At 48.1% G+C, this 21,986-nt stretch overlaps 1 protein-coding gene across 6 annotated transcripts in view; it reads left to right on the forward strand.

Annotated features, from left to right (window-relative positions):
- Positions 1–21,986, forward strand: part of phldb2b (pleckstrin homology-like domain, family B, member 2b) — a 114,862-nt gene that overhangs the window by 42,762 nt on the left and 50,114 nt on the right. For all 6 annotated transcript variants that reach the window (XM_078409307.1, XM_078409308.1, XM_078409309.1 and 3 more), the window contains 3 exons: positions 7,682–8,170; positions 12,533–12,676; positions 16,545–16,682. In XM_078409307.1, the coding sequence (XP_078265433.1) occupies positions 7,682–8,170; positions 12,533–12,676; positions 16,545–16,682 (771 nt within the window). The remainder of the gene's footprint in view (positions 1–7,681; positions 8,171–12,532; positions 12,677–16,544; positions 16,683–21,986) is intronic.

Here is a 21,986-nt window from a genome sequence, read left to right on the forward strand (position 1 = left end):
GCCATAATGTTTAGCACAGAGGTTGTGGACAGAAAGGCCTGTGTTAAACTCCCCCTGCCTGGTCCTTGCTCGCTGACTAACTCTCCATCACCTTATGTCTGTGTTTCTGCCTCTCCCTCAGCTCTCTGATCCTTAACTCTCATGCTGTATCTGTCTGAAATTGCCTAACTTCCACAGACTCCAGCTCAGAAGGGGAATGACTTTTTTAGGGAGCAGTTAATCCCATGTTCAAATAAATTCTGGCTTTGCATTTTGCTATGGAGCACATAGACATGAGTGTGGATTTGGTGTGTGTCAGGTGCCCTGTGTGAGATGCAAATGTGATTGAGTCTGTATTTTTTATTCAAATCGGTACTGAAAACATGCAGTGGCCATAATGTTAGTGCTGAGACTGATGTGAACCGAGGAAAATGGCAAAATGAAGGTGGTGGTATCCAGCATTGTGAACTGTCGTCATGAATCATAGTGTTAACGTTCAGAAGAGCGGAGAAGTTGTCTACGGTGTGACGGTTAGCATCCCACATAGCTGCTCTTTATGCTGCAGCCTTGTGAAGTTTATTCTGAAGGAGTAAGCTTGTCTGGCATAGTGTGTACTTACACACAGTGACTACACTTAAAAATGTGGCATCAGTTGTGAAGCAACTGGGGAACCATTAAAGATGTTATTTAATGTAAATCTCACTGCCAGTTGTTTGAGCTTGCGGTCTTCAGAGCTCATCTGCTTGTTGATCTCATGGGATTTGAGCAAATATTCACCTGTGGTAAGGTGCAGGGGTTTTCCCGCGAGAGTCACCCTTGTGCTGAGTCCCAGGGATGGTATCTCACTGCTGGGCGGTGAGAGTCCTGGGCTCACATTCAGATGCAATTAAAAATAAAATTGCCACTAAAATGATTTTATATGATTACATTTAAACAAATTAAACAACCAGAGAATGCCTAATATAGTGAATCAGAGTGAAATTACATTGGGCTACACTGAGGTGGGGAACAGGGTATGTGGTGGGGTACAATGGAAGGTGGGCGCACTGGGGGGAACTGTGTGGGGGGCACTGGGGGGAACTGTGTGGGGGGCACTGGGGGGAACTGTGTGGGACGCACTGGGGGGATCTGTGTGGGGGGCACTAGGAGGAACTGTGTGGGGGGCACTAGGGGGAACTGTGTGGGGTGCACTGGGGGGAACTGTGTGGGGGGCACTGGGGGGAACTGTGTGGGGCGCACCGGGGGGAACTGTGTGGGGGGCACTGGGGGGAACTGTGCGGGGCGCACTGGGGGGAACTGTGTGGGGGGCACTGTGTGGGGCGCACTGGGGGGCACTGTGTGGGGCGCACTGGGGGTGGGGTGCACCATGGGAGAAATACACTGCAAAGTGGAGAATGGCAGGGAAGGGTATGCAGGGGATTGGATAGGGTACACCAGGAGGTTGAGGGGTGATGGGGTTCACTGGGGGAGGGCTACACACAATGGGGTTCACCAAAATGGGGTACACTGGTGGCTACAATGAGGTACACTGGGGAGAGCAGTAAATGGGTATAGGGTTTAGTACACTGGGGGGGGGGGTACACCAGGGAGGGGTACTCCAGGGAGGGGTACTCCAGGGAGGGGTACAGAGGGAGGGATATACCAGGGAGAGGTACACCAGGGAGGGATATACCAGGGAGGGGTACACCAGGGTGGGGTACAGAGGGAGGGATATACCAGGGGAGCGGTACACATGTGTGGTACATTAGGGGAGGGATACACCATTGGAGGTTGGGAAGGGCCAGTATCTGTAGGGTTTGTGAATTGCTGTTGGGGAGGAGAGAGGAGTTTCTGTGGTAAGACCGGGGTGAATGGGGCAGCAGTTGCAGGTGTTGGTGTTTGTGTTTGTTATGGACTGTGTTTGTTATGGCAGATATTGCTGAAAATAAGGCCCCCCCAAGCCTGTCCAGGAGCAGGGAGTGTGAGGGGCTAGGACAGGGCTGGGCCTGACCCTCTCGCTGCTGCCAGTGTTGAGAGTGTGGGCAGCTTTTGAATGGGAGTGTGGGTGTCGGCAGGCAGACCCTGTGCCCACAAGGCAGCATGGGGTGGGGGTTGTGTTTGTGGGAGGGAACTTGGATGTGGTAGTGAATGGTCTGTATAAACTTGTCCATGCTGACCAGGATGCCCAATCTTAGACGTAGCTAATCCCATTTGCCCTTATCTGGCTTATCCCACTAAACCATTCCTTCCTATGGACCTGCCCAAATGTCATTTAAATGACATTTGGTCCACCTCAAATACCTCATCTGGCAGTTTGTTCCATTTCCCCTCCACCCTCGGTGAGAAACAGTTGCCCCACACGTTCCTATTAAATCTTTACCCTCTCACCTTAAATCTCTGGCTTTTTCCACTTCTCTCATGATCATCCAGTTCCTTATCCTGAAGAGTCAACAGCTCCTGCGCATCATGTCCACTCAACACTGTAAAATCATTATTGCCCCGTTCTCAACAACTCTGCCATCAGCCCCAGTTCCGGAGAGTTAAGCTAGCTAAAAACGTAAACACAATCTGGAAGCTCTGACCGTGGTTCGAGTGCAATCCTGGACCCAGTGACTAACCCACTCCTTGCTCCTAGACAGGCTTGGGGAGGGCATATTCTCAGCAATCGTCCCCACCAATATCTGCCATAACATAGTCCGCGCCACCAACACCTGCAACTGCTGCCCCATTCACCCTGGTCTTACCACAGAAACCCCTCTCTCCTCCCCAACAGCAGTTCACAAACCCCTACAGATACTGGCCCTTCCCACCCTTCACCGGTGTCTGAAAAGTAGTTTGGCCAGAGTGCTGGGAGTGTCATCACCAATCACACGTTTAAGAAGAAATTAGACATGTACGTGGATAGGACAGGTTTAGAGGGATATGGGCCAAATGCAGGCAAGTGGGACTAGTGTAGATGGGACATTGGCCGATTGGGCTGAAGGGCCGGTTTCCATGGTCTATGACTCTATTCACCCTTTGCAAGTCTTTATTTCACCATCCTTCTGCCTTATGTGGTGCCTCTCCCTCTGCTGTTTTAACCTGGCCCCACTCCTTCCCTGATTCCTCCTTGATACTCGGGGGCTCTTTGGAATTTGGAAGTCCCCGGTATAGGTATCCCATTCCTTGATGCCGCTCCCATCTCCATGTTCCTCCTGCAGACAGCAGTGTGTTATTGGATGGAGTGCAGGCAGACTCTACCTCAACAGCCCAGTGTGGCAAACCCCCTCTCCCGGTCAGTAGTCTGCTGGCCCAGTACACAGGGAAGCTTTATGAAGCCTCACCCTCACGGCAGTGATGGGCTGTGGGATGGAGTGGGGATTGGGGGCATCAAGGGTGCTAGGCTTCACACACATTCCCAATGGGCATGGAAGCACGGATTTGTCAGCCTGAACCCTGATCCCTTCTCCCTGGAAGTACAGTTCAAAACCCTGCCTTCTCTAACAGGATGACACCCTCTACCCCCACCAAAGGGTGACTGCGGTCTGGAGTTGGCGGGAAAGCAAGCCAAGGATCGGCCACGGCTAACATCCAGGGTTGCCTGGAGACTGCAGTCAGGCCAGGCTGTGAGTAAGAGGCAGATCATTGGGGAGGAGCATGCTCGAGCGAGGAAGAAATGGGTATCCCGACACCCAGATGCCAGCCCTGCAGCTTCCCATAGCCGGCTCACTTTGCTACGTCAGGGTGGGAAGTCAGTCACGGGCCCCCTGCAATGGCACAAAGTATTTTGTGCCTAACTGCAGATGATGCTTACACAATTTAACCTCGTAGCTACACAGCTTCTGTCACTGTGCAGCGCGGGGCTGTTTAATGTGTGCACCATGATGTCTAGCACCACTGCATCTTTCACCTTCTCGAGGAGGACCAAGCACAACCACAGTGGACTTCTGACTTGGGCCTCAGTTGGAATTGGGAACGGCTTTGCAGGAAAACTCGTCAGCAGTACTTCGCAGGGTGGTGATGTTGGCTGGTCCTGTCCAGCTGAGCTTTGGATATAATTTTCCCTTCACTTCAGTCTCCTCTCTCAGTAACCCACCCCACCCCAACCCAACCTGGATCATCAGGTCCAGCATCAGGCAGCTGGGAAGTGAGTGTTATGCAGGGATTGGGCTTGCTGTTCATGTGGAGGGAACGACTACTCTTCATAAAACAAAACAAATCCTGTGGCTGCCGATAGATCGGGTGAACGGAAGCTGCCAGTCTCCCTGCTCCTATTTTAGCACATCCCCTGACATCAGACTCCAGGGCTGGCTAGCCTCGGGTAATGTTACACTTGGCCAGTTGTTCACGGGGTTTCTTCACCTCCACTTTCATTGCAAGTCCATTTAAACGCGTGAACGAGGAGATGACTGGTCTGGCTATTGGCTCAATGTACCTGGCAGATCATTGAATGGAGAGTCGAAATTGAAGCGTTTTTTATGCTGTTAATTTACTGGAAGGGAAGATTGAAAACCTGGGTGAAAAGGAAGGGGATCAGGCGTACCTGCTGATCATTTTTTTGGTTAACGTGAGAGGGGAGACCATCAATATGAGATTTAATCCACTGGAAACCCCAAAATCAGCTTCTGAGGTGAGTCTTGGACAGTCCCGTAACAGCAGTTGATGAAGAAGCAGACAATGTTAATGCAGGGTCTAAATGTGCTTCACAGTGCCTAAATGTTGACCACCCCTCTGCCTCCAGATGCTGCCTGGCCCACTGAGCTCCCCATCAGCTCTCTTTAATGTTTTATGGCAAATAAATCATTTGCTTTTTCTGGGACCTTTAAACAATAACCAGCAAAGCTAATGTAGAAAAATAACTGCAGATGCTGGTACAAATCGAAGGTATCACAAAATGCTGACCTGCTGGGTTACTCCAGCATTTTGTGATACCAGTAAAGCTAATGTAAGTTGGTGGTTTGAGTGATATCAGAATGTGGCATTAACTGCTCCCTGGAGCTCATTCCATGGAATTCCCCTTCCTCCACTTCCGCCTGGACTCTGAATTTTGCACTGTCCTTTGCCCTCATTCCCAGGGACCTACAGACTGCTGCAAGCTCTGAAATGTGCCTCTCACTCATGAATCCTTGCAGTGATTCATCTGTGCCTGTTGGTGAAATTACCAGTGAACATTGCACTGAATGAGTGAGAAACTACACGTGAACATTGCAATGAGTCAGTATCAAACTATGAGTGAGCATTGCAGTGAATCAGTGAAAGCCACTCCTGAATGTTGAAGAGAGTAAGTGAGAAACTACAGGTGAACATTGCAGTCAATCAGTGTGAAATTACTAGTGAATGTTGCACTGAATCAGTGAGAAAATCCCCGTGAATATTGCAGTGTGTTAGAGAGAAGCGAGTAGTGAACATTACGGTGAGTCAGTATGAAGTTACTCGCGAACATTGAAGTATATCGGAGCGAAATTCTGAGTGAATCCTGCAGTGAGTCAGTATGGGACTACTCTTGAACGTTGCACTGAAACAGTGAGGGACTATTCGTGCGTGAACTGTACTGAATCTCAGAAACTACGAGTGAATGTGGCCGTGTGTCAGTGTGAAACTACCCGTGAACTCAAGATTCCAGCACCCGCAGTCTTTTGTGTCTCCCTTCCTTAAAACCTTTGTCTTGAAAGATTCCTAGTCATAGTGTCACAGAGCATGGAAATAGACCCTTTAGCCCAACGTACCCATACCAAGCAAGATGCCCAACCTAGTCTCACCTGCCAGCATTTGGCCCATATCCTTCTAAACCCTTCATATCCATGTGCCTATCTAAAAGTATTTTAAATATTGTTATAGCACCTGCCTCAACTACCTCCTCTGGCCACTCATCACGTAAACCCACCACCCGCTATGTGCCCCGAAGGGTTTCTGATGAAATCTTGCCATTCTCACCTTAAACCTGTCCCCTAGTTCTTGATTCCCCTACTCTGTGTGAGAGACGTTGTGTATTTACCTTATTTATTCCCCTCGTGATCTTGTACACCGCTATAAGATCACCTCCCACCCTCCTTCACTCCATGAAATAAAGTCCTAGCCAGCATACTCCCCCTATAGCTCAGGCCCTCAGGTCCTGGCAACATCCTCGTAAATCCTCTCTGCACTCTTTCCAGCTTAGCAACATCCTTCTTATAGCAGGGTGACCAAAACTGAACACAATACTCCAAATGCGGCCTCCTTAACATCTTGTAGAAATGTGACATAACATCCCAAATTCTATATTCAATACCCTGAGTGATGAAGGCCAATGTACTAAAAGTCTTATCGACCAAACTATCGACCTGCGATGCCACTTTCAAGGAACTATGTACCTGCACTCCTAAATCCCTCTCTCTACAACATTCCCCAGAGCCTTGCCATTCATTCACTGTGTGGTCCCCCAATCTCCATCTCCATCTTGTAATAATTTTGTGTGTTTCAATGAGATCACCTCTCAATCCTCAAAACCACTTGCAGTACCAAATCCACGCCTTTGTATCCAGAGGCATAGAGTACAATACCAGATGTTCAGGGAATCGAGAAAGTAGAGGTCAGTGTAGGAAAGTGTGCTGAGGTAGACTGGAGGAAGGAAGTGGCTGGGCTTTAGAAAGGGCAGAGGAGACTCACCGGGATGTTGTATGGATTAGAGAACTTCAGTTAAGGGGAGAGATTGAATAGTCTGTGTTTGTATTTCCTGGAGCAAAGGAGGCTGAGGGGTGACCTGATAGAAGCGTACAAGATTATGTAGATAGATTCAGTTTCTCATGGTAAGAATATCAAAACAAGAGGGCACAGGTTTAAGGTGAAGGGAGAGCTTTAAAGAGGATCTGCAGGTTAAATGCTTTTACGTGGAGGTTGATATTTGGAACTGGCTGCCAAAGGAGGTGGTGGAGTCTGATACAATTGCTACGTTTAAGGGGCATTTAGACAAGCACTTAAATAGACACATACCAGGATATGGTCTTAATGCGCGCAAATGGGATTACTGTAGTTGGGCAAAAAGGTCAGCATGGAGCAGGTGGGCCGAAGGGTTGTTTCTGTGCTTATGACTCTCTCTTGCCCACGTTCTCATTGAATGGTGGAGCAGGCATGAGCGGGTTCATACCTCCTGCTATTTATGTTCACCTCAGGCATTTTAGTATCGGGGTCCTTCTGAGCTTGGTGCCCGTGAGAAGTGTGGAAACTAGTCAGTAGTTTGCAAGATGATACCCAGATCACCAAAAGTCCTTGCCCCAGTAGGCTCTGGAGGTTGGTTCCTTGAACGTATTCAAAGGTGAGATAGATTTTTATTCAGTAAGGGGGTCAAATGATAGGGGGAAGGGCAGGAGAATAGATGCCGAATCAATCACGACCCTATCGGAAGATGAACATGCTCGAGTGGTGATTGGCCCAGGGCCGTCTTTACAGCATTATGGGCCCCGGGCAAAGCAGTGTACTGGGACCCCTACGACAACTACTCACAGGAATAAAAATGTAAATGGTCGATAAAATGGGGCCCCTATGCTCGTGGGGCCCCGGGCAAGTGCCCATCAGGCCCATGCGTTAAGACGGCCCTGGATTGGCCCACCCTTTCCCTTGTTGCTTTTGTCTTGATCTCCAGCCGAAAAGTTTTCCGGATCTTGATACGGTGGGTGAGTGTGGTCATATCTCATTGGGCAACAGAGCAGGTTGGAAGGGCCATGTTCCGGTGAAGTACCTCATCAACACTTCCCCTCTTGCTTTGCAGGAACGGCAGCGCCTGGAGACGATCCTGAACCTGTGCTCGGAGTACAACAAGGCGGGCGGTGGCACAACCGGGGCGGCCGTGAGCAGCATTGAGAAGATCGGGGAAGAGCTACACAAACTCTCACTGTCCCATAGCAGAGGATGCTCGCCACACCTGGAGGCCAGCAGCCACAGCGGCAGCGAAAGTGAGCCACGGGCGAACACGAGAGCCTTGCCCTGCACCTCCTCCATGTTTGACTTCACTCCATCCGGGAGAAGGTCCAGGAGGAATTCCGGTCCCCTGGAGCCAGGTGGAGGTGTGGAATTAAACTGCGTGGGGAGGTCTCTGCAGCAGCTGTCTCCCAGCACAGCCGAGTCTTCCCCGAAGTATGCCGATGTATCCACCTCATCCTACTCTCCCAAGCTGCCTCACTGGCAGAACGATCCTGCAGACAGACTGAGTCCATTCCGTGATGTTCAGGAAAGAGTGGCCAGGGAGGCCAGCAACATGGTGAGTCTCCCTACCTTCCAGAGCTGGGTTTACACAGTGTAGAGTACAGAGGCATAGTCCACTACATTGCCAGTGTGCAGGAGGGGTCACCTCACCATCAGAGGGCCGACGAGAGTCTTCACTTGTATGGATTGTAATCGGTTAGCACCCGTACACCCCCTGCCCAGTCTCATGCTGATGAATTTGGTAACAAAATGTCCCATCAACAGGGTGTTTCCAAAGTAGAAAAATTGACGCAAAATGCTTTGCAGGAACATTCACTAGGTTTGGTCAGTGGTGGGTTTCAGATGTACCTTTAGGAAGGAGATGAGGAGGAATTGGCATTAAGGGACAGGTTGGTGTGCTGACGCCATGTTACTCTCTCCTGCATGCACCCCGTCTCGTCACTGTTCGTGATCTGGCCGACCAGAGTTTGATGCCAGGCAGTTCAAAGGGAGTGCTGTAAATTGGGCCTCGGCGTGTTTAAGGGGAGCATGTAAAATGGGGCCCCGGTAAGGGTTGTAAGCCGAGAGGCCGCATTGGCATGGGGTGGGGTGGGGGTGGGTGGGGGGGGGGGGGCGGGGGTGTCGAGAGAACATTGGAACAGGATGGTGGAATGTTCTACTCAGGAAGTACTGGATATTGGGCAAGCTGTCTGATATTTGAATCCAAAGCACCTGTTGAACTGCTGCATTTTATTGCCATAAAACACCCTGTTTTTTTCAATGTTTTGTGACTAGTTTACTCTGCCGAGGTGCTGTGGGCATATGTTCCGATGGGCAATTTAAAGCAGTCAGAGACATACAGCATGGAAACAGGCCTTTCGGCCCATAGAGTCTGTACTTATTCACCTGCACTGATCTCATTTTCCTAACCTTATTTCTCCTGACTGCACTACCAATCATAGTTACAGAACTCAGAAACAGCCCAATGGGTCCACACTTACCCTCAAGCACACATCGAAACCTCCCTCCTCACATTATCTTAAATTGTCCCAATTCTACTCTCATCAGAAGTGCTTGTGGCCCAGTTCTGGCAAAGGGTCGCAGAACAAACAGTGATAGCTGAGCTGCTGAGATTTCCCCCAGCATTTCCTGTGCTTATTTGCGATTTCCAACAGCTTTAACTTCAAACAAAAAATCATTAGGATTAGGAAAAGCTAGCTGTCAAAGTGAAGAAACAAAACTTCTCTAATTTTTTCAGGCTGGTTTACTTTTTGGGAGCTGTACAAAAAGGCTCAAGCCATTAAAATGTTGTGTGGGATTTAGTTTAAGTTGAGACTGGAACTGCTTGTAGTGACAACAGGATTGGGGATCACAGGGGACGCATTTGAGAACACTGGCAAGGAAGCCAAAAGGGTGAAGACTGTTGTTAATATAAGTTACATATTGCCAAGGCAGAGAATGGGGATGGATGTAAGGGAATAGGATGTGTGATAATGAGGATTTGCATTGCTCCGTGTGACAGGGCAGAGAGCTGGGAGTGACTTCTGCAACATATTCCCTGCTCTCTTACCTAATTCTCTGAAAATAAAAATTCAATGTAACACTTGCACATTTGCTGTTTTTTAAAGCAAGTGACTGGTGAGTGAGAAGCTGAACTTTGAGCTGCTGAGAATTTTGCCCCTGAGCTCCAATACTCTGGACACACATTCCTTGCCCTGGCTGACTCATTTCGTATTTGACAGCAGTTTATCATTTGGCATTTTCCTTTGGAAGCAGCAGTGTGGCTTTGACTGGGTGGTTGGGAAGTTTGTTTGAGTAACCGTTACCATGCTTAGAAATGAATGGTGTCCGGAAGGAAGATGGAGATTGTGATGATCTATAAACGGGCTAAAATGTGATACGCCACAGCCTGTGCAACACTTCCCCTCAGCCATGGGAAACGTGACATCATGTGTGTGCTTCTGTGTCAACAGCCCCAGCCTCTCCTGTGAAGTTTTAAACAGAAATCTTGCAGGTCTCGAGGGTTTTCTCCATCCGCCGTACAGCAGGCTTCTCCAGGGTGGGACACTGGCTTCTCCAGGGTGGGACACTGGCTTCTCCAGGGTGGGACACTGGCTTCTCCAGGGTGGGACACTGGCTTCTCCAGGGTGGGACACAGGCCTCTTCAGGGTGGGACACTGGCTTCTCCAGGGTGGGACACTGGCTTCTCCAGGGTGGGACACTGGCTTCTCCAGGGTGGGACACTGGCTTCTCCAGGGTGGGACTGGCCTCTTCAGGGTGGGACACTGGCTTCTCCAGGGTGGGACACTGGCTTCTCCAGGGTGGGACACTGGCCTCTTCAGGGTGGGACACTGGCTTCTCCAGGGTGGGACACTGGCTTCTCCAGGGTGGGACACTGGCTTCTCCAGGGTGGGACACTGGCTTCTCCAGGGTGGGACACTGGCCTCTTCAGGGTGGGACACTGGCTTCTCCAGGGTGGGACACTGGCTTCTCCAGGGTGGGACACTGGCTTCTCCAGGGTGGGACACTGGCTTCTCCAGGGTGGGACACTGGCTTCTCCAGGGTGGGACACTGGCTTCTCCAGGGTGGGACACTGGCCTCTTCAGGGTGGGACACTGGCTTCTCCAGGGTGGGACACTGGCTTCTCCAGGGTGGGACACTGGCTTCTCCAGGGTGGGACACTGGCTTCTCCAGGGTGGGACACAGCCCTCTGTCAGGAGAGGAGTTTCTGATGTTCCCCTGCAGCCTACATTTCTAAATGATCCACAGATGTGGAATCCTCCGCGGACTACAGCCGTCCTTTCTGAACGGCAGCAGAAAAACTTCCCTGGCTCCCAAAAATAACCCACCTGGCATGCTGGGATATTAATCCACAACGGACATTCCTTGCCCTGGCTGACTCATTCCGTATTTGACAGCCATTTCCAGCAACAACAACGTGTTTCCTGTCCCTGCATTTATCCTCCTGCTTGTCAGTCCCATTCCAACTCTGCATTTTTTCCACAGCTCTCTAAAATATCCATTCCTTGCTACCTGATGTAAAAGGACTTTCTCTTCTGCCATCTCAACTACCATCATATCTCTCTCTCTCTCTCTCTCTCTCTCTCTCTCTCTCCTCTCTCCCTTGTGTGCTCCTGAGTCTGAGTCCAGCTAGCCACGTGACCTGCTTACAGAGTTAGACTGACCAGAGTTAGTGACGACACAAGGAACTGCAGAAGCTAGAACCTCGAGCAAAACACAACATCTGTGGAGGGAATGAACAGACGATGTTTCAGGTCGTGACCATTCTTCATGACTGAAATGTCTGACCCGAAACATTTAATTTCGTTTCGTTTCGTTTATTGTCACGTGCACAGAGGTGCAGTGAAAAGCTTTTGTTGAGTCGTATCAATAGTCCATGGACAACGTCTATCCATTCCCTCCACATATGTTGCTTGACCAGTTGAGTTCCGCCAGCGCATTATCTTTTGCCAGAGTTAATTACTTTAAATGACCGCTCCTTGTTGTTCATCTTTCTCGGGCTGCTTCTGTCCTCCCAGCTCTGTGCTTTCAGGGCTTCAGCTTATCCCAACCGCGACTCCTTCCACTCATCCATCCCAGGGGAAGAGGAATGGACTTGGAAAATGGCCACGTTGGTGCAGAGTCATCATTTGGTCTTTGTTCTGGATCTGGGTACAAGGTTCCTACTGACTGCACCACCTTCTCTGGCCATAGTGAGGGCACAGGCAAAACGCCGGGGTGGGTCAGAGTGTGTGGTGGCACAGCGGAGCAGTGGCATGGGCAGTCTGACCTTCGAAAGGGACGGTCTGAGATTTCACAGAACCAGTGCGCCACCGTGCTGCCACCTGCAGGTGCTGACGTCTTTGCAGTGGGACCAAAGACACCACTCACTGATCCACGGCTGACTGTCAGGCCTGTTCCTCAGCCTCGTGCCCCATGAGCTGTGGGCCAGAATCTCCAGCAGTTACAGTGTTGGGAGATCTTGTGCTGGCCCATAGTGATCATTCCACAGTGAGCTCCAGGTCACTCAGGACATCTTACTTCACAGCCAGCTGTTCAGTTGTAGTTGATTGATGCTGGTTGGAAGGTGGCATAGTGGTGCAGCAGTAAAGCTGCTGTCTTATAGCGCCAGAGACTCGGGTTTGATCCTGACTATGGGTGCAGTCTGTACAGAGTTTGTACCTTCTCCCTGTTGGAATGTGGATTTTCTCTGGGTGCTCCGGTTTCCTCCCACATTCCAATGATGTGCAGATTTATAGGTTAATTGGCTTCTGTAAATTTCCCCTAGTGTGTAGCATGCGAATCCGGGATGTCATAGAACTAGTGTTACGGGTAATCAATGTACGACATGGACTTGGTGGGCCGAAAGGCCTATCTCCACACTGATCCTCTAAAGCTAAAGCTAAAAAAGATAATACCACATGATTTACACTTTCAGGAGGATAAGATATTGGCTCAAAGGAACATGAAAGAAAAGATCGCCCAGCTGGATGAAGAATGCATGGCCATCCTAAATAATGTGGAGGAGATTAACCGGAAGATCAAGGAGCTGGACAATCAGATGGAAGAATCTTCACAAGAAGTGAGAGTTATACCTGGGTCTAAGCTTCTGGCAATCCAAGCATTAAACCCTGATGGCCACCTGTTCACCCTTTCTACCAGCCTGTCTCTCTCTCTTCTTGGGTGGCACGGTGGCGCAGCGGTAGAGTTGCTGCCTTACAGCACTTACAGCGCTGGAGACCTGGGTTCGATCCTGTCTACGGGTGCTGTCTGCACGGAGTTTGTACGTTCTCCCCGTGATCGCATGGGTTTTCTCCAAGATCTTCGGTATCCTCCCACACTCCAAAGACGTACACTTTTGTAGGTTAATTGGCTTGGTATAAGTGTAAATTGTCCCTAGTGTGTGTACGATGGTGCTAATGTGCATGGATCGCTGGTCGTTGAAGAGCCTGTCCCTGTGCTGTATCTCTAAACTAAACTAAACTATTGTTAGCATCACAGTTCCAAAGTTTTGTGTCACCTGCATATTTGGGAATTGTGCCCTGTATACCCAGGTTCATGTCATCAAGTCAACATGTCCCAAAGACGTATGGGTTCGTAGGTTAATCGGCTTTGATAAGAATTGTAAATTGTCCGTAGTGTGTAGGATAGTACTAGTATACAGGATGATTGCTCGTCGGCGCAGACCCGTTGGGCCGAAGGGCCTGTTTTTGCACTGCATCTCTAAAGCTAGAAACTAAAAAAATTAAAATAAACATTAAGAAAAGTAGTGGTCAATTATCTCGGGTAGATGAGTCATGCCTCATAGAAAAGAAGAAAGTGATGTGCATCCAAAATATCCATTGACTTGGCCGCCACAGTGTTCTGTGGCAATGAATTCCACAGATACACAACCCTCTGACTAAAGAAATTCTTCCTCATCTCCTTCCTAAAGGTACATCTTTTTATTCTGAGATTATGACCTCTGGTCCTCGACTCTCCCACAAGTAGAAACATCCTCTCCACATCCACTCTATCCAGGAGTTCCACTATTCAGTAAGTTTCAATGAGGCTCCCCCTTATCCTTCTAAACTCTAGTGAGTAGAGGCCCAGTGCCATCAAATGCATATCAAATGGTAGCCCACTCATTCCTGCGATCGTTCTCATAAACCTCTTGTGAACCCTCTCCAGCACTAGCACATCCGTCCTCAGGTCCGGGGCCCAAAATTGCTCACAATACTCAAAATGTGGTCTGACCTGCACCTTTTGTATTTTAGTCCTCTCAAAATAAATGCTGGCATTTCATTTGCCTTCCTTACTACCGATTTGACTTGCAAATTAACTGTTTGGAAATCCTGCACCAGCATTCCCAAGATCCTTTGCACCTCCGATTTCTGAATTCTCGCCCCATTTAGAAAATATTCTACGCATTTATTCCTTCTACCAAAATGCATGACTCCACACTTTGCCACACTGTTTGCCATCTGCCACTTCTCTGCCCACTCTCCCAACCTGGTCAAGTCCTTCTGCAGAGTCCCTGCTTTCTCTACACTACCTGCCCCATCACCTATCTTTGGATCACCTGCAAACTTGGCCACAAAGCCTTCAATCCCCTCGTCCAAATCATTGATCTGAGATCCTCCTGTGTACGTTCGTTCATTTCATACGTACGAACAATATGATTTGCAAATATTTCTCAGGGACTGAATCCTGTGGTAATCTGGTGACTGCCTGTATGTGGATGTTGTAAGGAATGTTTTATAATCTAAAATGCCTCCTGCTGGTCTACAATTGTATCTGACGGTAAAGGGGAATTTAGAGAATGATTTTTTGTTACGTTAGAAGCATTAGCGTTTGGCAGGTAGAGGTACGGAAGTTCAACAGAATGACAAAAAGATTTCTGAAGTATTTCTATATGAACAAAAAAACAATGTATATTAGAGCAGAGAAAATATAAAATGAGCAGGCCATTCGGCCTCCTGAGCCTGCCCCACCATTTATGATGTGTGGGAAAGAACTGCAGTTGCTGCTTTAAATCGAAGGTAGACACAAAATGCTGGAGTAACTCAGCGGGACAGGCAGCATCTCTGGAGAGAAGGAATGGGGGACGTTTCGGGTCGAGACCCTTCTTCAGACTTCCCACCGTTTATGATCTTCTATTTCAACACCATTTTTCTGGGCTATCCCTACATTCCTTGACTCCCCTACCATCCAGAAATCTATCAGACCTGCACCTCCACAGCTCTCCAGGGTAGAAAATTCCAAAACCTCACCGTCCTCTAAGAGTGAAGTTTAGAGTCATAGTCATTAGGTACAGAAACAGGCCCTTTGGCCCACCATGTCCATGCCGACCATCAAGTAACTCCCTTTGTTAATCCCATTTGTCAGCATTTAGCTGTAGCCTTCTATGCCTTGATGATTGATGTACTTATCCAACTGCTGCTTCAAGTCAAGTCAAGTCTACTTTATTTGTCACATACACATACAAGATGTGCAGTGAAATGAAGGTGGCAATGCCTGCGGATTGTGCTAAAACTACAAAACAGAATAGATTTTTTTTTTTAAAAGACACAACACAAAATAATAAATTAATACAATAAATTAATCCCTGGTGATATAAGAGTTAGCAGTCCTGATGGCCTGTGGGAAGAAACTCTGTCTCATCCTCTCTGTTTTCACAGCATGACAGCGGAGGCGTTTGCCTGACCGTAGCAGCTGGAACAGTCCGTTGCTGGGGTGGTAGGGGTTCCCCATAATGTTGCTGGCTCTGGATCTGCACCTCCTGATGTATAGGTCCTGCAGGGGGGCGAGTGTAGTTCCCATAGTGCATTCACGCACTACTCTGAACGCACTACTCTCCGCAGAGCCTTCCTGTCCTGGGCAGAGGTGTTCCCAAACCAGATTGAGATGTTGCCGGACAAGATGCTTTCTACAGCCCCAGAGTAGAAGCACTGAAGGATCCTCAGAGAGACTCTGAATTTCCTCAACTGTCTGAGGTGGTAAAGGCGCTGCCTTGCCTTACTCACCAGTGCGATGTGTGTTGTCCATGTCAGATCCTCTGTGATGTGGAGTAGTAATTTCTTCTCACCTCAGTCCCAAACAATCAGCTGCTAATCCTGTGACTGAGCTCCCAGCTCCTGAATTCATAAGCAAGGAAAATATCCTCCCTGCATCCAGCCTGTGGAGCCCTTATGGACATGTATGTCTCAATGAGATCACTTCCCACTCTTATAAACTCTAGCGAATAGCAGCTTCGTCAAGTCAAACACACGCCGAATGACAGACCTGCCATCCAAGCAGCTGGTCCGATGAATTATAGCAGGAATTCAACATCTCCAAGAAATGTAATGTCCTGTTGAGGAAGTTTCTTTAATATACAAGGCTGGTTCAGTGGGAGCCATAGTGGAGTTGCTCCTTTGCAATTCCAGAGACCTGGTTTCAGTCCTGACGTGGATGCTGTCTGTGTGGGGTTTGCACATTCTCCCTGTGACTGCATGGCTTTCCTCCACATCCCCAAAACAGGCAGGTCAGTGGGTCAGTTAGCCACTGTAAATTACCCCTAGTGTAAGTGGTAGAGTTTGGGGGGGAGTTGTTGGGAACGCGGGGAGAGTAAAATGTGAATGGTATCGAATTAGTGAAAAAATGGGTGACAGACATTTGCATGATTTCAAAAGGCATAAGGGCTTGTTTCTGTGCTGCATGTCTCTAAAACTATGTCTTGTCCTTCATCTTTATTATGTCAGTATTCGAGACAAAGGACACATTTTGCAGCAATGGAAATATAGTGCAATAGGAAATGTAGCTGATTTATTTAACATTGCTTTCTTGGGGACTGGTGTTGGCTGCCACTTATCATGAGAGTTATTTCCTGCTTCTGAAAGGTGCCCATTCAAAATGTTCCCATCCATGACTTTCCAACTGCTCTGTGTCATCCAGAAAGGGTAAAGAACCTTGTGTGTGCTGTTTTACAGATGGAGATGGAGCGAGCTTTGTTGGAAGGGGAGCGTGACTCCGAGATTTCACATGTCCATTATGAGAAGGATGTGCTGGAACAATTACACAAAAAGATAACTGACCTGGAGACCAGTGTTTCATCTGAAAAGGCAAAGGTAGGAAAAACTGGAAAGAGTTGTTCCGCGAGGTGCTTGCATTTATTTTCTTCCGAGATAAATATCCCTTTAAAAATGTAGCTCACAGCCTTTTGTGGCTTCATCCACTCAGCTCGACGAGTGAACAATAGTCAATAGTCAATAGTCGTTTATTTGTCACATACACATAAATGTGTAGTGAAATGAAACATTACCCGCAGTTAAACAATAAGACCAATAAGAATAATCAATAAAAATGCAATAACACATACAATCACAACTAACACCAAACAAAAAGAAACATCCATCACAGTGAGTCTCCTCCAGTCCCTCCTCACTGTGATGGAAGGCCAAAAATGTCTTTTTCTCTTCCCTGCCGTCTTCTCCCGCGGTCAGGCTGTTGGATTTGCCACGTCGGGGCGGTCGGGGCTCCCGATATTGAAGCCGCCGCTGGGCGGTGAAAGGTCAATGGCCTATTTCAGGCCGCGCCGGACGGTGAAAGGTCCGCGGCGGGCCGACCCAAGCCACGCGATTCGGGGCGGGCGAACACGCTGCCTCTGCCGCTGCCGGAGCTCCCGATGTCGGCCCCCATCCAGGGGCCTGCGGGCTTCCGACGTCCACGCGGCCCGCGCCGGAGCCTCCGGAGACGAATCGCAGCCGCTCCCGCAGCATCCGCAGGCGGTGAGTCCGGGCCGCGGGCTCTGCGAACCAGAGCCCCAGGTGGTCCCAGGTGCATGGCCGGTGGTAGGCCGCAACGGGAACGGAGACACGACACAGAAACAAAGGTCGCGTCTCCGTTCGGGAGAGAGAATTTTACAGTTCCCGTTCCCTCCCACCCCAAACATAACATACAAACACTACACCATATTAAAACTACAATTCATACAAAAACAACAAAAAACACAAAAGACAGATGGACTGCAGGCAAGCCGCAGCTGCGACGGCAGCGCTGGCTGCTGTGAGTGTATAACTTGAGTTAGTAAAGATCCAGGTCAACTGGGAGAAATTGCATAGAAAGAATTTTCCAGGATTAATTTTCTTAGGAAAATAGTCGTAAAGTCTAGTTAGAATTGAAGCAGTAAGTACCGGCAGATGATTGTGTCTGTGGTGAGATAAAAACATACCAGCTCTTCTGCTTGGTGACTTCCATCAAAATAAATAATACTGTGGCATAGTGGGCAGAGCTGTTGCCTCTTAGCTCCAGAGGTCCGAGTTTGGTCCTGACCTGAGGTACTGTTTTGTGGAATTTGCACAATCTCATTGTGACTATATGGATCTCTCCCAGGTGCTCCGATCTCCTTCCACATCCCAAAGATGTATGGGTCAGTGGATGAATTGGCCACTGTAAATTCCCCCCTTTCTTGTGTAGGTGAGCGGTAGAATCTGGGGGGAGTAGATGGGAATAAAATGGACTTAGTGCAACTGGGTGGTTGATTGTCTGCATGGACTCAGGCCTGCTTGCTTCCTCTGAGTTCTATCCATGATCTGTTTTACAGTTGGAATGGGTAATGATGGTGCATTAATAGAGGGGGGACTGGACGGGAGGCAGTGGGATGACTTCATGTCTGAGGGAAACGGGGAGCTGTGCCCATCTACCTCTGAGCTCTCTGTCCTTGACTGCTTGCACTCGCCCAGTGAGATGCAAGGTGGCATCTCATCTTTCCACTACAGCGTCTGGAGTTCAACAGTTTGAGACTGGAAGCACTGCTCCACTGGTCACTTAAATGCTCCAAGACAATCCTTCCATCCTCCCACATGTATTCCCTTCACATTCTTTCCCTACCTCTGTTAACACAATCAGGGCAACCTTGTAATGACCAGTGCATTAATATTCTGAGTGCTTGCCACCATAACTCTGGTTGGGTTAGGTGCAGAGGTGTGCCTTTCAGTGAAATAAGGTCCTATTTCCACCAATAAGCCGAGACACTGGACAATTGCGTTCACTCTGGACAATTGACAATACAGGCTTGTCACTGCAGGGAAAGCTGCCCCAAGGATGAAACGGCAGACCAAGTCTTTCCTCTCTGGTGAATATAAATGGTCCCATTGCAACATTCAAAGAAGAGAAACCTGTTTAATTATCCAAATTATCCCTAAACCAGCATCAGCAAAGCAAATTTTCTGATCGCTTTGTTTTTATTGTTTGTGGCTTCCTGCTGTGTGGAAATTAGCTATTCTAATAATGATGTGTCTCAGCTGTATTTCAAGTCTACGAACCATGGAACATTTCTGATGCTGTGTAATGGCGATAAGGGACTGCAGTTCCCCCTTTATCTACTCTTTGCCAATCATTTGGGAAGAATTACTCAGGTTATGTGCCTGTTTGTCTGGTGTGTGCATTAGTGTCCATACAAGTGAGTGCAGCCTGTGAAAGTGAAAGTGAGTCTAGTGAAAGTGTGTGGTTACAGACCAAGGTCTCTCGTGAGGTCAAGTGAAATTAAAAGCCTGATTTCATATATGATACGATATTGTCGATACTGATGAGGAAACAAGGTATGTGACCAGGAGCTCAATAGAGAAAGATTTGATTCAATAATCTGAACAAATCCAGTTATCTGAGGAGAATGGAGCAGCATCAAGATGATGACAGAATTGGCTGGTTGCCTGTGGTTACTGCATTGTGTCGGATCGTGCTGATTTAGAAATCTATATCCCATTTGCTCCATGTCTTTGATCAGCTACATCTTTCCCATTTTCTTGATTAAACATACTTCTCAGTTCTGTGTGATGGTTTTCGGTAATGTGCCCTTGCGATACGTGAATGGACAGTGTTCGGCGACATCTCCCGTGTTCAGCTGGGAAATCTCACTGAGCTCTACTATTTTATATGGAAGCCACAGTGCTTCTGAACATCAAACTTAGGTTAAATATCAGTAAAGAATTGTGGGCTCCTGTTTTAATACTCACCCTTAATGTAGCGAGAACATGCAGAGGGAACTGCAGATGCTGATTTATACCGAAGATATATGCAAAATGCTGGAGCAACTCAGCGGGTCAGGCAGCATCTCTGGAGAAAAGGAATAAGTAATTTACACCTTCTTCAGACTGAAAATAAGGGGTGGGGGGGGGGGGGGGGAGGGGTGAAGAGCTGGAGGTGAGAAAAGACCAGGACCAATCAGGGCGGGCAACAAATGAGCTTAGGCAGGGTAGTGCCCTGCTAGTCCCATTATTGGCTAGGGAAGGTGTGATGTCAAGAGTGATACAATGTGGTGAAATGTGGAACTGGTTAAACGACCATGGTGGAGGAAGGGGGCAAGAGGAGAAGTTACTTAAAGAAGTTACGTAAAATTAGATCATTCAACGTTCATACCATTGGGTGGTACCTGAGCGAAATATGAGGTGCTGTTCTTCCACTTTGTGTGTGGCTGCACTCTGGAGGAGGCTCAGAACAGAAAGGTCGGTCTGGGATTGGGAAGGGGAGTTGAAATGATTTGCAACTGGGAGATCCCGCAGGCTGAGGCAGACCGAGCATAAGTGTTCAGCTAAATGGTGGTTGAGTCTGCATTTGGTCTCGCCGATGTACAGGAGCCCACATCGGGAACACTGGATGCAGTAGACGGTGTGAGAGGAGGTGCACGTGAACCTCTGTATCACCTGAAAGGACTGTCGGAATCCTTGGATGGAGTTGATGGGAAAGGTATAAGGACAGGTGTTGCATCTCCTGGGGTTGCAGGGGAAAGTAGCTGGGGAGGCAGTGTTTGGGTGGGATGGGGTAAGTGAAACAAGGAGTTGCGGTGGGAACGGTCTCTGCAGAAGGCGGAAAGGAGTGGAGCTGGGAAGATGTGATTAGCGGTGGGATCCCATAAGAGGTGACGAGAATGTTGGAGGATAATGTGTTGGATTTGGAGGCTGGTGGGTAAAAGGTGAGGACCAGGGGAACTCTGTCTGAAGGCACAATCACCAATGGGGTTGTTACAGAGACATAGAATCATATAGCATGGAAACAGGCCCTACAGCCTAACCTGCCCATGCCGTCCAAGATCCCTCATCAACACTAATCCCACCTACCCATGTTTGGTCCATGTCCTTCTAAATCTTTCCCATCCATGTACCTGTCTAAATGTCTTTTAAATATTGTGATAGTACCTCCTTTGGCAGCTTGTTCCATATTCCCACCACCCTCCGTGTGAAACGGTTCAGTGGTACAGTGGGCCAGAGTGAGGGGAATGGAGGAGAACAGGTAGAGCTGCTTGGGAGTAAAGAGAAAGGACTGACTTCAGACATCGATATGAAAGGATCTTATGCTATCAAGACAGGGAAGACCAGGGGACAGTGACGAGCGGATTTGGTTCCTTTTTCAGCCGAGAGTCACTAGATGTTTTCTGCACACACAGCGATACACGTCACTCCCTAATTGATATTATTTTATTGGCCAAAGGTTTACCACTTCATTTCTCAATTGGTTGTGTGTTTACAGTCCTTTCTTAAAGTTATTGCATAATCCCCAACATTACTGAAAAATTGCATGGATTTTTGTGCTGTTTGGAAATGTTGATTGCCTGGATTTATTCCGTTGTCCCATCACCCTCCCCTCTGTAAACATCATCTGATCCAAAGTCCTACTGTATACCCTGTACCAGATCCAAGGCTCCCATTGCCCCGGGATCTTCTGACTCTTTCACCTGCTGATTAGTCATCTACACTAACATCAGCTCACTTTGCTCAGCAGTCATGCTTATCCCACTTCACACTAGGATTTCTTTCAGAAGTCATGGGACTTTAGAAATACAAATTGTTACACACAGATGCTATTACAGATAGGCTTGAAAACAGCAGATATCATGAACACCAGTTGTTTTTTACTCCTCTTTTTAATGCTGCATCTTATTCCGAAGAAGAACTGTTATGTCCCTCTATGCTTCACCATAATTTATTCCTCCGAAAAATAGTTAATATAGCATGCACATCCCGCTGGCAATTGATTCCATGCTGTGTAATCTGAATAAATGCTGCATACATTTGCTGATTAATTTTTGCTGTGTTTGTGCTGTCAGAAGCTGGTTAAGACTTATATTTCCTTTAATTTAGCAGAGCAATCTAATCAATGTGCTAAAATGATTTAGGACTTAATAATGCAAAACCATTTCCTCTTGCATGGGAACCCAGATTAAGAAGTCCTTAAAGTTAAAGCTAGTCCCCTCAGAAGGAACGTTGGAAGCACATAGCACAGAGAGGGTGTGCAAGTCTGAAATATCTTCCACCAAAAGCCACTGAAACCAAATTGCAATTGAAAGTGACAACGATTTTTTTTTCGGGATTGTGGAATATCATTGCATGTGATTCAGGGCCGGTTAAATGGGGCTGATAATCAGCTTAGATCTAATA

The sequence above is a fragment of the Rhinoraja longicauda genome, chromosome 12 (genome assembly GCF_053455715.1).
Source record: "Rhinoraja longicauda isolate Sanriku21f chromosome 12, sRhiLon1.1, whole genome shotgun sequence".
Classification (NCBI taxonomy): Eukaryota; Metazoa; Chordata; class Chondrichthyes; order Rajiformes; family Arhynchobatidae; genus Rhinoraja; species Rhinoraja longicauda.